The sequence below is a fragment of the Zootermopsis nevadensis genome, unplaced genomic scaffold (genome assembly GCF_977971745.1).
Source record: "Zootermopsis nevadensis isolate Lab colony 2312 unplaced genomic scaffold, Znev_1.0 Znev_ptg000002l, whole genome shotgun sequence".
In the NCBI taxonomy this organism is placed as follows: Eukaryota; Metazoa; Arthropoda; class Insecta; order Blattodea; family Termopsidae; genus Zootermopsis; species Zootermopsis nevadensis.
This window is the reverse complement of record NW_028259134.1, coordinates 14564579-14579991: the sequence shown is the minus strand read 5'-3', so window position 1 is coordinate 14579991 and position 15413 is coordinate 14564579. Positions and strand designations below refer to the sequence as shown.

General features: G+C 35.4%; 1 protein-coding gene across 23 annotated transcripts in view; it reads right to left on the bottom strand.

The window, feature by feature from the left end:
- cac (calcium voltage-gated channel subunit cacophony) overlaps nt 1–15413 on the bottom strand; it is a 289078-nt gene that overhangs the window by 123908 nt on the left and 149757 nt on the right. For 22 of the 23 annotated variants that reach the window (XM_087350471.1, XM_087350513.1, XM_087350455.1 and 19 more), the window contains 5 exons: nt 12270–12454; nt 9711–9817; nt 7308–7447; nt 1585–1688; nt 76–231 (listed from right to left, as the gene is read on the bottom strand). In XM_087350471.1, coding sequence (XP_087206597.1) covers nt 76–231; nt 1585–1688; nt 7308–7447; nt 9711–9817; nt 12270–12454 — 692 coding nt within the window. Of the gene's footprint in view, nt 1–75; nt 232–1584; nt 1689–5975; nt 6068–7307; nt 7448–9710; nt 9818–12269; nt 12455–15413 lie in introns of those variants that run through there. The other variant, XM_087350553.1, reaches the window with a different exon arrangement.

Sequence of the window (15413 nt, the reverse complement as noted above, 5' to 3'; positions counted from 1 at the left end):
ATTTTGCATTGGCAATTCCCTACCAAATATTTTACCTGTGAATTATCACATGTGATTTATGAGTCAATCACTTACCCAAGTTCTCGACACTATAACAAGTTTTGTGCAAAGCACCTGAGTAGAACTCGAGCCCAATGATAGCGAAGATGACAATTGCAAACAGTACCAGCAACCCAATCTGAAGCAGTGGTGCCATTGCCTTGATGATAGACTTGAGCACCACCTGCAGGCCTGCACATCAAAAGATATTTGACTTTTACAAAAACATTGTAATTATGAGCAACAGCTGGTTTCCCAAATCCTCTGAACTCATGATGCAGTTTAATTTTAATTTCATATTTAGTTTGACTTAGTTATCAGTTAAGATCTAATTAAATGGAAAATAAACTGCACAGCTTTTCTTATTAATCTGTGCTGTTAAGAAATGACTGACAGAACATGTAGGATGTGTGTAATAAGATATGCTACATCAAAACAAATCTGTACCAGAACCTCAGCATCAAACTGCAAATTTAATACTAAACAAGATGGGAACATTGGTTGTGAGGTCTCAATAATAAAGACTTGAAGGAATCCTATGCCACTCATACATGCAATATAATGGTTAATAAATTTAATCTTTCCCATAAGATGAGAGCAATCATTAACTTCTTTTCTTTGAAATGGATGCTGCAATCTAACATCAGTTAGTTCACAGAAACCATACAATTTTTGAAGTGTTGTTTGAAAGACAACAGTCTCAGTTTCTAAGCATAAAATTAAAACACATATTTCAAAATGTAATCTAACAATGTTAATAACCATGCATACCCAAACTATATTATACACTTAAATAATTTGTAAAAGAATTATATGAAATATATTTTGGCTTGTTAATACATATATAAATCTGAGACATTTCTATTTAACTTTTAAGTAATTATAGATATAAAATATTTCTTTGATGCAGGCATAGGTAACCCAAATCTGACACCTTTTAGTTTAAGGTCAGTTACTTTGTGATTTCAGCAGTGAGTCACTGATATTCATTAGACAGAGAAATTAAAACTTACAGAGTAACACAAAATTAGCTAAAGAAATGGTCTTTCAATGAAAAGCATCAAGTTACTGTGTAACAACTCTGTACATAATAATAAGACCCAACAGGATCTGATTTGACAGTTTCTGATAATTACGCAGAATGATTAGTTGTGTTATGCAAAAGCTGACATTTAGAAAAAGCAATTAAATCCAATAAAGATTCCAAATTTGCAAAAATTCTTCTTACAATTATTTTGTGAAAATGAGGTTTAACAGTGTAACTCTGCAGGCACTGTTCTATAAAATGTTTCTACTGCCAATATTGAGTGTTGCACATGAAAATTAAATAACATTTTATTTTTAGTTAGAGATCTGACAATATCTTCAGATTAAATTATTGTCATGGTAAAACATTTAATTTATAACTTTTGACAAAATGTCTGCAATATCATGTTAACAGGAATGTTCAATATCAGTCCAAATGACAACAATGTACAATGCTCCTTGTGACACTACTGGTACTTCCAAACGAAGCCATGTCACATATAATGAATGGTTACTTACTGGGTATTCCTGACACCAGTTTGAGGGGTCTGAGTACCCGAATAGCTCTGAGAGTACGGAGATCCATGTCCATATCTTGATTATAAGGGAATTGTGTAATGAACCTGTGGAAGCAATTACTTCCTATCACTACCACAAACTGCTACTAATACATGAATAGGTTAGATCTAGGTCCCAACTAGACTAGATCTATCACTAAACTAAACAAAACTAAGCAAATATAAACTACTGTTAAAAGAGTTAGCACTAACACCCCATTCATGGCTGCCAACTCCATACCTAAAATGTGTTCATTTTTGGTCAAATATGTTAAAAGATTTAAGAGAATATAATCATGCCACACTGTACTTTCATAACCAGAATCAAGTAGGATAGTATTATTTATTACTCTTATTTCAGAAGTGCTTAGTGTAAGTCATGACACATCAAAGATCAAGACAAACAACTGAGACTTCTCAAGTAACAGAGAAAATGTAAGAGTTTTCAGAACTGCCTAAATACAAAAATGACATAAAAGACAGAATTATATTTCAGGTTTTATATATTAGACCACATATGTGATTTGTGTACATTCAAAATACAGAAATGAAATTTTAGAATTTAAAACTGTAGTTGTAAAATGCATTTATCCCTGCTAAGATTACTTAGTTAATTTTGTAACAAACTACTTTCCTGTAACAAACTTTAAGAGAAGAATAATTAAGCATGAATGTAATGGGTAACACATTTGACCATAATGGACTGCAGGTTACAAACATTACCAATCAAAGACACTACAACTAAACACTAATTTGCTAAACTAGCAGAGAGTAATAGTGTTGCAATAATGGAGAACACTAAAAGCTGCCCACATGCCGCTGACCAAAACCAATGTAAATATGCAATTCCTGAAAAAAGGAAAATTAAACTAATATTAATCATTACTCTAGAGATCCATCTAAAACATTAACTGACAACAATCTCACGACCTGGTAATTTATGGATAACAAATATTTGTGTTAAATGTTATTATAAGCAAGCTTCTAACTAAGAATTAAATGAGAAAACCAGCCTGGAAATCAAATCTGGTTCAGTACTGAGTGATATTATTGAGAGTGCCAAACCGTGGATTCAGGAATGTAGCTATTCAACACTAAATCGCTTGATACAATGTTAAATATTTTTATCACTCTTTGTGTCAGTAGTAGCTATTCCAATTTATCCCCATTACCAATTTTGTCTCAATAAAATCCATGGTGTGTATTACTTCATTAAGGCTAAATTCAGCATGGAAGCATACTGGATATAATGTTTACTGTTTTCATATGCACAAAGATAAGTGCTATACTGACCCATCAGATTATGTTTACATGTGAGTTACCTTAATTTTGAATAAACAAACTTTATAGCACAATTAATATAAGCAGATGGAAGTACCAGTACTCCGTAAACATCTGGATGAACAACTTCTTAAGTACCTAAAAAAGTTTATGTCTGAAACTACACACATGTATATCAAACTACTTTAATCCAATTTACTTGTATATAAGTTATGTAGAATGGCAATATATAAAACAGAAATGAAAAGAATAAGTAAAAAATGGTAAGCTGGCATTACTTTTTCAACTACATAAAGAAAAACACGTGAAGGTTTTAAAACTCCTTCAAATTCAAATTATATTGTCTATGCCCTAGGATTACACCAAATGAACAACAGTAAAAATGTTTAGTTAGTTCCTCCTGAATGTGTTAATTAAAATTACAAGCTAAGCAAGTTCCTGTAACATCTTAGTTTTTTTTCTTTTTTTGAATCATCTCCCTATATAACAAAATAAATCTATGACCTCATTACCAGTATCAAAACATTTAATCATCTATAAATGATCTTTCTTCATGAAAAAATATATGGATATCTGTTTGAAGTCACTGACTTTACGTCAATACTTAAAAGGTCTTGAGAAATCAACATTTAGACATGACTGTATACTATAGGGAAAAAAATATATTTTCAGGCCTTTAGCAAAGGTAATGCGCCATATAAGCATACAAGAGGCATGGAGATAAAAAAACTCTGAACTAGATGAAGGTGAATTGTCAGCATCATGCTCCAGCCACAATACAAGAATTTTCAGTACCCTTTGGATAGAAGGCTACTTGTTTTATGTTTGTTTCTGGGCTTAGAGACATGTCACTTAAGGTTATTTGCGACTATCTTCTATTTAATAAAAAGTGTCTGAAAAACTGGTACAGTTTACCTGCATGTAAAGATGCACATAGCATTATAGATTACTAACAAGTAATATCATTACCAAAAACAATATAACAATAACATATACAGGCTTGCCCATCAAACTGGAATTGAAGCAGTGATGTTCCTAAAACTTATGAGTTTTCCATTAAAACTTCATTTTCCAGGCTATAAGAAGGTGTGACAGTGTAAATGTGCTCGTAAGCAAGGGATGCTAAAATCAGTAAAATAAGAATTTTGTGTCTTACCCAATGAAAAGTAACATATATATTACAAATCTGAAGTAACACAAAACCATAACTTTTAAATTGACCTGGCAAGTCCCAACGCATTTATAAAAGCTAAAACATTAAGAACACTATGGCAATCATCACCAAAAGTGTCAGATAAAGACAATCAGATGGAATCCAAAGGCTTCATAAAGTGGACATTCCACCAGTATATGAAACAAAGTAAATGGTACACAACAATTAATACAGACACGTGCTGACTCACCACACTATAAATAGTGTGCATAAGACTGATCTGGAGTCATCTAACCTTGACTTACTGCCTTAGGATGGAAAAGGAGGAGGAGCAATGCCACACCTGCACAGATGGCTTCATCACACACACATAGAAGCTTTTGATTTTATAACACTTTAGCAGTAATCTTTGGTGTCCAGGACTGCAATGAGCTCACAACAGATGCAGTTTTAGTATTGACCATTTTACACTTATGTAATATTGAACCTTGAAATGTGCACAAGAGAATGTGAAGTAACATAAAACCTGATAGTTCGAAGGAATACTTTGACTTCTTTACAAGTCCAATGATCTCGAGTCCTGACATAGCTGTTTTTGAATTCTATAATTCAGAGCCTTGCTGATAAACACTGCATGCTACCTTATATGTTATCATTTTGGTCTTATTTTAGTTTTAAATGTATATGCCTAATAATAAGTCAATTACTAGGCTGTAAATATTTTTATAAATTTAACTTCATTGTTCATCCAGACTTTAAATCAATACTGAACAGCCTAACCCCCAACTTTGAGTACAAATAAAGAATTTTAAGTTATGGTCTTTTGTGTTATGACACCATGTATACTCATAAGTGGTTATGAAAGTTTCAGAGGAACTTCTTGAGTCTGACTTCTTCTACTCTGAAGATAAATGCAACTCATTTCAAAAAAAATCTGATAACCATTCATGATTCCATACAGGGTCAAAACCATGAACGCCATAATTTAGATTTTCACTGTCATAAAAACTTCAAATCTGATATCAGTAAACAAAGTTAATACCAACGTCAACAACCATTCCCTCCACATAGCAGCCAGAACAATTCTCAATTGCTACAACCACTAGCCAATACTGAATTAAATGTTAACAACTGGCTACAGTTGACAAGAGCACACTACGCAGACAGCATCACTGTAAAGTAACATAGCAGTCTTGTAAAACTGGAAGTAAAAACAGGATTCCATAAATGTTGTTTTTATACCAGCATTCCTTATATTATACACAGGTCACCATATGGATATCAAATTACAGAACTATTATGTTTTAAGTCATATGATATGGATCTGCCTGCAATTTAGTTATAAAACTGAGTTTATTCTTAATCACATTTTATATTACCTACAGACTTGCTGGACAGGATTAATTTAGAACATTTTGATTGTACCAAAAAATAAAAGTAATGTGAATTTCTAAAAAAATTAATAATTATGGAAGGAAACGTGTAGGACTAGTGACATTCTTTTACCAAGTGTACTAATAAGAAAATCACTGCTACACATAATGTGCATGAAGAAAAAAATAATTTCTTTGACTACATTAAGTGTTATGAAACAACATTTATGGAAAATCCTTGTTGTCAACAACTATAGGCATAGTCTAAATCTAAAAAAGGAACATCACATATATTTAAATACTCCATCTAGCTTTGTGGACTGCACCTAAGTTAAGTAAAACACATAAATGTAACAGGGCTCATTCCATCATAAACACAAACACATGGTAACAATGATGATGATAATAATAGTAATAGTAGTAGTAATAATAATAACAACAATAATAATCATAATACTAATAATAATAAGGCAACGTCCGACTAATCTAGAGGGAAAAATGACTGGTTTTGAGTTGGTGCACTTCTTTAAGCTGCTACCAACTTACTTGGAATTCTTGAGACCAATTTCAATGGTCTCAATACGCGGAAAGATCGAAGCATCCGCAAATCCAAATCCACATTTGACTCGGCAAATAATGTCATGGACCTAAAAATACCCACACAGTTGCTACATCTGCCATCTAACATTACAATGTACAGGTAATTAAAAATTGAATAAATTATCATATTAAATGCTGAATGAGAATTTGATCAATATTGTGATAAATGTAATAATATTAAGGAATGGTCCATCATATTAACACATAAAATTAAAACTTTTAAAAATGCTTTCAAATTAAGCAACATGAGCAATCATTTCAGAAATAATATTACTACAATCAAAGGATGTAAGATTATACGCGATTAAACAAGGATAAAAGTTACAAATAATACATGAAGTATGAATCTTCTATTTACTATGAAGTAATGATTAAGGCAAGTGAGGTGCTATCAGAAAGTTTCCGTACTGTTAGCTTAGTAAGGAAACAAAAAGAGATAAAGTTACTGGTTACTTCACGGAGCTTCGTTTGAACTGGTTCCCCTGAGCGGTGATAAACCTTGTCAAAGATTTATGCCATTGCTAAAACCACTTGTAACACCTGTTTCATGCTCTCTGAAAGTGCCTCTTTAGATTTTTGTTGCGCTTTCAAAATGCCAACGAATCTCTACCCCCTGGGATTCAATTTTAGTCTCTGGACGAAAAGAAATAACTGAAAGTCTGATCTCAGTGATCGGTATGCAGACCTTAGTTCAGAGATGGCAGTGTGAGCACGAGCATTGTCATGACGCATCAACCCATTATCATTCCACCATTTTCCTGGTTGTCAGAGGAACACAACCTCCCATACACTCTGTAGGACACCTCTACAGGTCAAATTAATGGTAAACGTTCTGTCTGTATAAAAAAACACAATCAACATGCTCTTGCCATTCGAAGAATCGTGAGTAGCGTGGAGATTAAAGGCTTTTCTTCCGGTCATATCCGTAAATCCGTGTCTCCTATCCCGTGACGAACTTAGAATGGAAAGTCGGGTCAATTCTGATGCAAACCCGTTGTTCTCAAAACATATCATCCCAGAAAAATCGTAAATCATAAACAACAGCATCTCACTTAATGGAACCTTTCGTCACACTGAGCTAGACAAGCGACAATAGCTCCGAACAGCTGATGAGAGTACATACTGTCATCACCTATCGGCAAAACTATTTAACACCATTCCTATTGCGATAACAAAGGAAGTCCGAAAATTTTTGGACAGCACCGCACTGAATGAATACAAAGGCAAATGTATTAATAAAATAAAGCTAACAATAATTACTTGTGAATAATTACTCACCCTGTGACAACTACAACAAAATCCATCATATTCCAAATGTTGCGTAGATACGATTTGGGATGAAGTACAAAACCTAGCGCTAAGATCTTGAGGGATGCTTCAACACAGAAAATACCGAGGAAATAGACCTCCGTTTTTTCCTGAAACATAAGGAAAGAAATACCTTAGTAAATCGTTGCATATAAATACAGAAATCACAGTTAAACTGTTAGAGACAGCTGTACGGATTACAGAATAATTATTTCTTTTAGTACAAGACGTATGAAACAGTTTGTGAAGATGAGTGATTTCTCACGTTCATGTTCAGTAGTGGGTTCTGATACTACCAGTGTCAATGCATCCTGATGGTTATTAGCTACTACTGAGAAAGACGTTACTTGAAGCAAAACTTCAACGAGTAACAGAAATATAAAAATTCAGATAAAGACAACAACAAGGAAAATACATCAAATATAGCTGTTACTTGACACATGTGGGGGCGGAACATTCCTGGAAGCAGTGCAATGCGAAACTGTTTCGACCAACGTTATAACTTCTTCAGGTACCCATGACTGAACACAACAAAAGTTAGTTAAATACAACTTGATTAGCAATGTAGTAAGTTTACTCCTTTATTTAATTAATGGGATAAAAATTATTATAATTAATATTCTTCTTCACACATCACATAATGCTTTAGTATTCAGTTCACATACAACGACATGTTTCGGGTTCAGGAAACCATCTTCAGGTTTTCATTTACCCTTGCATATTACTGATTCTATCGACTGGCACTGGATAGCTCTAATTGACTGGGATGGATATTAAATTCTTCGGGTTCCTAAACACGAAACTAGTCGTCGTATATGCACTAAATACTGAGACATTAAGCGGTAATGTGTAGACGGATAGCAAAGCTTGCAAGTTCATTTCACGGCATGACGCTCCAATATAATCATAAAAATAAGTGGGAATTCTGCATTTATTTCGCATTTTTAATCCTGTTTGGGTAGATACATAATGAAACTTGTAATGGGCAGAACATGGGAAAAAATGAATTTGTTTTGTTTCAAGACGCTGTAAGCAGCTCAGACACTATAGCGTTGACTGACTATATTGATAAACTGAAAGCTGTGGCCTAATTTAAGGCGCTATTTCTGCAATTTCCCGGAGGGACTGAGGAAAAGAACGCAAAAAATTCAATCAGGTTAGCCGGTCTCTGCGCCGAGATTCGAACCCGGGACCTCCCAAGTATTAAACAAACAAAACAAAAAACTGAACTCCTTATAGAACACTATTTTATAAATAGCAGATCATAACATCACTAAAGTTATTTAATGGTTGTTGTTCATAAGAATTCTTAAATTTTGTTTCGTCTGTGTATGACATGCATGGCCAATTTCAGGTTTGGTTTATTACACAACGAGAAATTATTTTTTCTAGCTAGCTCAAATTTAACTTAACAGGACTGATTCAATTATAAATAGAACAGAAAAAGAATTAATTGAATAATATTACAGTTCATTGTTGTAACTACAGAACCACCGGATGTCCGTAACATCCTTAATCTGCATTAATTCTTAACGAATTTGATAGTTTCTAGGAGATAATCTACGAAGCACGTGGACCATTCTTTACCACCTAATCTCCAGAACTGTCAATAAACAGTTTAATCAGCGGCGCAAAAGGCTTTCAGATATTGGCATGACCTCCAGGTTATTACGAAAGCTTGTGGGAATGTTTAACTTATAATATATTGTAAGTGTTCGAAAGCAGGTAGTGTTTTGCTAGGTACCCGACTACACAAGCTGCTACATGAGACCGCCAACGTGTTTAACACGGGGCTATGACTTCCGATATAGGTCTCGGCACTGATGTTCGCGCCTTCCTCCATCGCGTTGTTGTATCCTCGTGGCAGCACAAACGGGCTCATGTAGGAGTGGCATTCCTCATTCGGTTCAACGGATCGGTCACACGCTGCAACACGGCCTTTTGCTGCGTGGTCAGCCGACACCTGTCTGTCTTAACTGTCGTGTCCCACTTACTGCGTCATACGTCCTGATTGACTGCTCACTTTACGCCAAGAGTTTTACCACTTATAACAGACGTCGAACGTAAAGATTCGTCCCGACTAATGTGCCTGACATGATTGATACCTTGTTCCGGTCTATAACTTTTACGTGAACCATTTTTCAATATGTAGAGTAGTTAACGAAATACAAATAAAAACAATTTCGGACTCTGTGCTGTTAGAAACAAGAGTTAAACATGTGGATTAACGGATTTGCACCAGCATTAAATAAACATTATCCACACCAGTGAGTTACGTAACATTACAAAATACGCGCGATCGACTTACTCGTTTCATTATGTGCTTTCTGACTGTTACATTTCACATTTATAAGAACAAGTATCAGTACTTACCAGTTTCTGAGCCAGAATGGTCTTGTCTTTGCACGGTAGATGCTCTTCTAATGCCAAGACCACGCAATTGGCAATGATGGTAAGCAGCACCGCATACTCAAACGGAGTGACAGCTACAGTTAAGGAAGCAAATGTTTGAAATTTGCTTGCACATTTAGATATACATTACAAAAAGGAAGAAAGTGGTAATACTGCAATCATTATAATAAAAGTAAGGGGAGATGTTTAAGAAAACAATAGCAAATACATACATGTGAAAAGTATAAAGTTGGTTGGGAGGACAGACTTAGTCAAGTTACCGGTGTCTTTAGTTCCTGTATATACGTGCCATCTGCCTGATTAACTAACTACCTAACAAAATAAATCTTCTTAGACGAGATGGCAGTCTGCTGATCAATAAGTTACCTACATTGCGAAACCAGAAAGTCCACCGGACGTCACTGACCTTATCTTGAGACAGTAAAATGCAATCTATAATTTTCTGCTCCACGATATTTTTACTTATCTGCGCCCAAGTTTTATTTATGGTTTATTTAATTCCTGTTAGTATCTGATATACAACCTGCAAGTGTCAGTAACGGTGTTAAGTCTTTAAAACTTTCATGAGATGGTAAAGTTGCGTCATATTGTGATATAATAAATATATATTGTTTAAATCTTGTGATTAGACGGACAAGATTTAAACAATATATCTTTAAAACTTTATTAAGATCTGTGAAACGACTCACATAGGTCTGCACCTACTTAATATTTTGATATTCAAAATGAACAACAAATTAAGCAAAAATAAATTTGGGTTTATAACATGTAATGTAGGTCTACGTCTACTACGCAGAATTTTGACAAAAAATGACAAGAGGTTTTGGCATTTTTGATAGCGAATGGATACAAATGTAATAGATTATGACGGAAATTATTTTTCGAAACTCACCCGATGTGTTTCAATTCCAAATATTGGTTATATTAAGACAAAGAAAGGGGTTTGCTGTACGTCAGGCTTTTGTAACATATGATGGGTTTTCATTACAGCGACCGAGATATAAATAACGTTGTTTAAATATCCAATCCCTCTTTGCCGTTACGTATTGAGCCACGAATTAGAGCCACAAGCTTAATGATACAAAAACACCTCTGCAGTATTCCAAATAAAGCAACATGTACAACACAGTTCTGTTTATTGTATATCCGTTGTGGATGAAATGTTACTATCAGAATTAAAAGTAGTTAATTTCCACATCAGTTTAAATTACTGAAGATCTCTGAAAAGAGGATGACGGGAATATTTGCACCTCAGAGGCACAAAGTGGAAGGAGGATAGAAAATGCATAATGAGGTGTTTCGTAATTTGTTCGTCACCAAATATTATTTGGATAATTAAAATATAAAGAGGTAAATGAGTGGAATATATAGCATGCAAGTGAAGGACGAGATATATATAGCAGATAATACTAAATGGATCTCAGGGTAATAGGTTGTAACGACGTGAACTGGCTTCGTCTTCATCACAATAGAATTCAGTGACGCGCTCCTCTGAACAGTGTAATGAACATTCCGGTTCTATAAAAAAATCTGGGAATTTTTGAATAACAGAGCAACCATTAGCTTCTCGTGCTCAAGGGAGATTTAATGATTGGTTTTGAATTTCATGTCGCCAGGGCAAGGATTTATCTTTCCGCAACCGTGTTTGGGCAGATTCTGGGACCCACACGTATTTAAGAGGTAACACAGACTCTAGCTGGCGATATTTCAGTGCTATTCAGGGATAAAACGAAAGTAAGGCGAAGTACTCAGTTCAGTCCCTTGATGAAGGCAACCGCGCGTGCTTCGTGTGTATAATGGAATGTCTACAATGACCAGGCGTAATGGAGAAGATACACCAATGAACGTCTGTCTCGCGTCTTCCATCTACTCGCTGTTGGCTCTGTTTCCTTAGATAAGATTGCACAATTAAAAAATGAGCATTAGTGAACAAAAATTGTAAGAAAACAGACTGCTGTTATTTTTACACAAACCTGTATAATTAAATCAAATAATCACACAAAATATTACTTTCTCACGACGTTGCCCTGTTCACTAGATCCTATTTTAAGCCAGACGAATTCAGTCCATATATCAGCGGTGTGCGTCTTCAAAGTTTTCCGATTAATAGATTTATGTGTTTCGTAAACCCAAAATGCGTGATACATGCCCGGTATATCTCATCCTCAGGGATTTTATAACCCAACATATAATATTACTAAGCTTTTCGTTACGCAGTATATTATGCAATATTTCAGTGAGAAAATGTAATGTCTAAGACCATTTTCGTGGTCTAGGCTTAGATAGAATAATATTAATATATATATTTTTAAAATAATACGACGAGATAATATAAACTAAATTCATCTGATTAGTACGACGTTCAGTGGCGGGCTCTTGTACACAAAAATTAATCTCGGGGGTCCTATAAGACAGAGAATTTCTTTGATTAGCTGGACAACAAGAAGGACTGTGGTCCATGCAGTTAGTTAATGTTCACCGTAGATACGGGCAGTGTTTGTTGCGCAATTAAAGGATATGGCCACTCTATGATGAAACGAGTATAGCGCCGAATGGGGTTGTCCTCACTGAGAAAGAACAGCGAGGTCGGCCCCTTGGCGCCGGCGTGGGGCTGCTGGGGGTGTGGGGCCATGCTGTGGCCGGGGGCGGGCGAGCAGTCACGACCAGACCGCTGCTGTGCTGCCGCCTCCTGCGCTGCTGCCAACCTGCAAAAACACAAAACAGAAAACCTCAGATAAAAACAATCTCGAGTTATATCCAGACACTTACGACTAAATTACGGCGCTACAACCCAGAAGACAGACTATACAGTACCGAATGAGAGGATAACAGTGAGTAATGAATTGGACAGGATGTGGAAGGAAGATAATATCCCGGCATTGTCCCGGAAGGACTTAGAAAAACTTCAGTCAGGATAGCTGGTCTCCGGGCCGAGATTAGAACCAAAGACCTCCCGAATACAAATTATAATTTTACCTGTGAGTCGTAGATTTGACTTGCTATTTTTAATGTAAGAATCTGCATACCTTCTTGTGTACATATGAACATCAATACCAATCATTTCAGAAGGTTTTGAAAACTGCATGTCCTACTTGAAGGCCTGCTATCCACTCTCGTTTGTTAACGTTTTTGTGATTTACGAGAACCATAAATTAATGAAAAAATTATTATATTATTTATTGCTTCCGGAAACGACCGATTTTCCTATAACTATTTACAACTGTTCTTAATATCGATTTATCGAAGTTCAGTATGTGTCGATCGAACTCTGGTTTGGCTTGTGACACACAGAAAGCAAGATGTCCTCATATCGGGCTCCGCTCGCCTGGCGTCTTTCGTCTCAAGGAAAGCCGCCATGAATGAGTGCGTTGCTAGGCAACAAGATGGTGGTGAGATGGAAAATAAAGGTCATGTTCCTCGAGTCTGTAATGAATGCAGAGCCTAGTTAGCTCTTCTCTGTATGCAACCGTAGCCTTCAAACTCTCTCATATTTGTTCTTGTGTAAAAGAAACATACAAACGAAAATGTTTTACCTGCCATGACCTTAACAGTATACGTACTCCAGTTTCTGGTGGCCTAACTAATGAAAGAACTCGAAGGAGCTGATTTCGTATTAAAAGACTAACAGTTGCTCATCTGGTCTTTTAAGGACCCCAAAGTTTCGTTGTCGTGTTTACAAAAGCCCGCCACTGGTCCATATCCTGTGCCAGATGAATCCAGTCAACATCATATCCTGTTCCTTTCAGGCAATTTTAGTAATATCCTGCTTTGGTCTAAAAATGGTCTGTTCTACTTCACTTGTCTACCTTAGTATTGGAAAAGTTCAGAATTTGATCGCAACTGTCGCCAGTAACATACAAATGAAAGAAAGGTGATCAATTTGTAGGTATAACAATCAACTATTATGCCGGGAAAACACTTAATGCAATGGACAATATCCAATAATACTTGTATAATCATCTGTGCAGTTGTAAAATTTTATATAACCTAATAAACACCCATTTAACGTAACTCGGTAAGTGCGCCAGTCTGCAAATTAGAATATTTTCATTGGTGGTTTCTTGTTTTGATGTGAAACATTCGGCTATTCCATTTTACATAGAAGATCTAAAGAAAAAGACATATACGCACATTCAACAATTAAAATAAAGACATTTAAAAAACAAAACTATTATATACGTCAGTAATGGCCCTTGGTGAATTAGGGAATCTAGTGTAGGTGTTCAAAATTACCACCGTTAGCTTCGCGGCGAAGAACTAACAATCTGCCACCAAAGTCGCTGCCGTGATTACGTCTTTTAGAGACAACGTGCACATAAAGGATGCTAGCTTATGACCTCAATTCTCGCAACCGTAGTAAGAATGATTCTTATGTTATGGAGACAGTATGGAATTTTCGTTGTTGATTTAGCTTCTGTTTAAAACATGTTTTGACCTATTATAGTCCAGACATCTTGAACGCACATCTAAATTGTGCAACCTAAACAAGTATTTCTAAGTTTTAGTCTATATATTTTGATAATTTTAAAAACTTCATATATTAATACTTTCGGGCACTAGAATATGCTAAATTACTTTAGCTGCCTAATGGCTACAGGGGTACTTTCCCCGTGGTAAATCGCGGCCAGTGAGTAACACTGACCACTCACCCCCACCTAGCGCCGAGTTTGAGAATTAGTAGGAGCTATACCATCTCTCTCCCTTAGCGCCTACATGACGCGTACCGTGACAGTTTTACATTTTTTTAATATCTAATATTATTACAATATTAACTGCTCTTCCATGTTTGATTCTGTCAATGACCTATTATCATATTTTACATTTATAGAAAATTGAGGTTTCAATTTCATTCTTTCAGCCAGATGTGTTTCTGCTGCCAATGTCATTGGCTATAACACTGATCAAAATATATTTCGCTTGCAAACATTTTATAACGTTACTTACAATTAGACTTTCTTTTAAATTTTCTTTTCCATAATTTGTAGGTTTCATATTGTACATTTTGACAGTACTTTTTGTGAAATTTCTTGAACTTTCACGCCATTTCTATATGTTATATTATTTGTCCTTGTACTATTGTTTTACTACTCAGCTGAACCTGTCTTTTAACGTCTGTAAAATTAGTTTTGCGAGTAAGAACAACTAAAGACGAAAACAAGGGAAAAGAGACACAGGGCCTGAGGCATGCGTGGAGACACAAGTGCGAAACTGTTTTGTTCGAAAATTTGAACTGAAGAAAACATGTGGGAGACCCAGGAGTGAATGGAAGGACAATTTTGACATGTAAAGCAGGCTGTGAGGGTGTGCACTAGCTCAGGATAAACGCAATGACAGGATTTCGTGAGCCCGGTAATTTATAATCGGTCTCGATACAAAGCGGAACATTTCCAGTTAAACGACTATCAGTTTCTAAAGAACGAATTTTCCAATAAAGCACTTCTGTATTTTCCCTGAAATGTCGAGGTATTTTCTGGTATCAATAAAGAAAACGTATGTGTATGTGTGGATATTTCAATATGTAAATGTAATAATATTTTTCAAATGAACTCGGCAATACATATACAAACTGAAAGACATTTGCATTCTTTGCTATAACATCCTGGTTTGGCGCTGATGATGATTACTGTGAACAAATGACAGTATATTTCTATAACCTATCTAAAG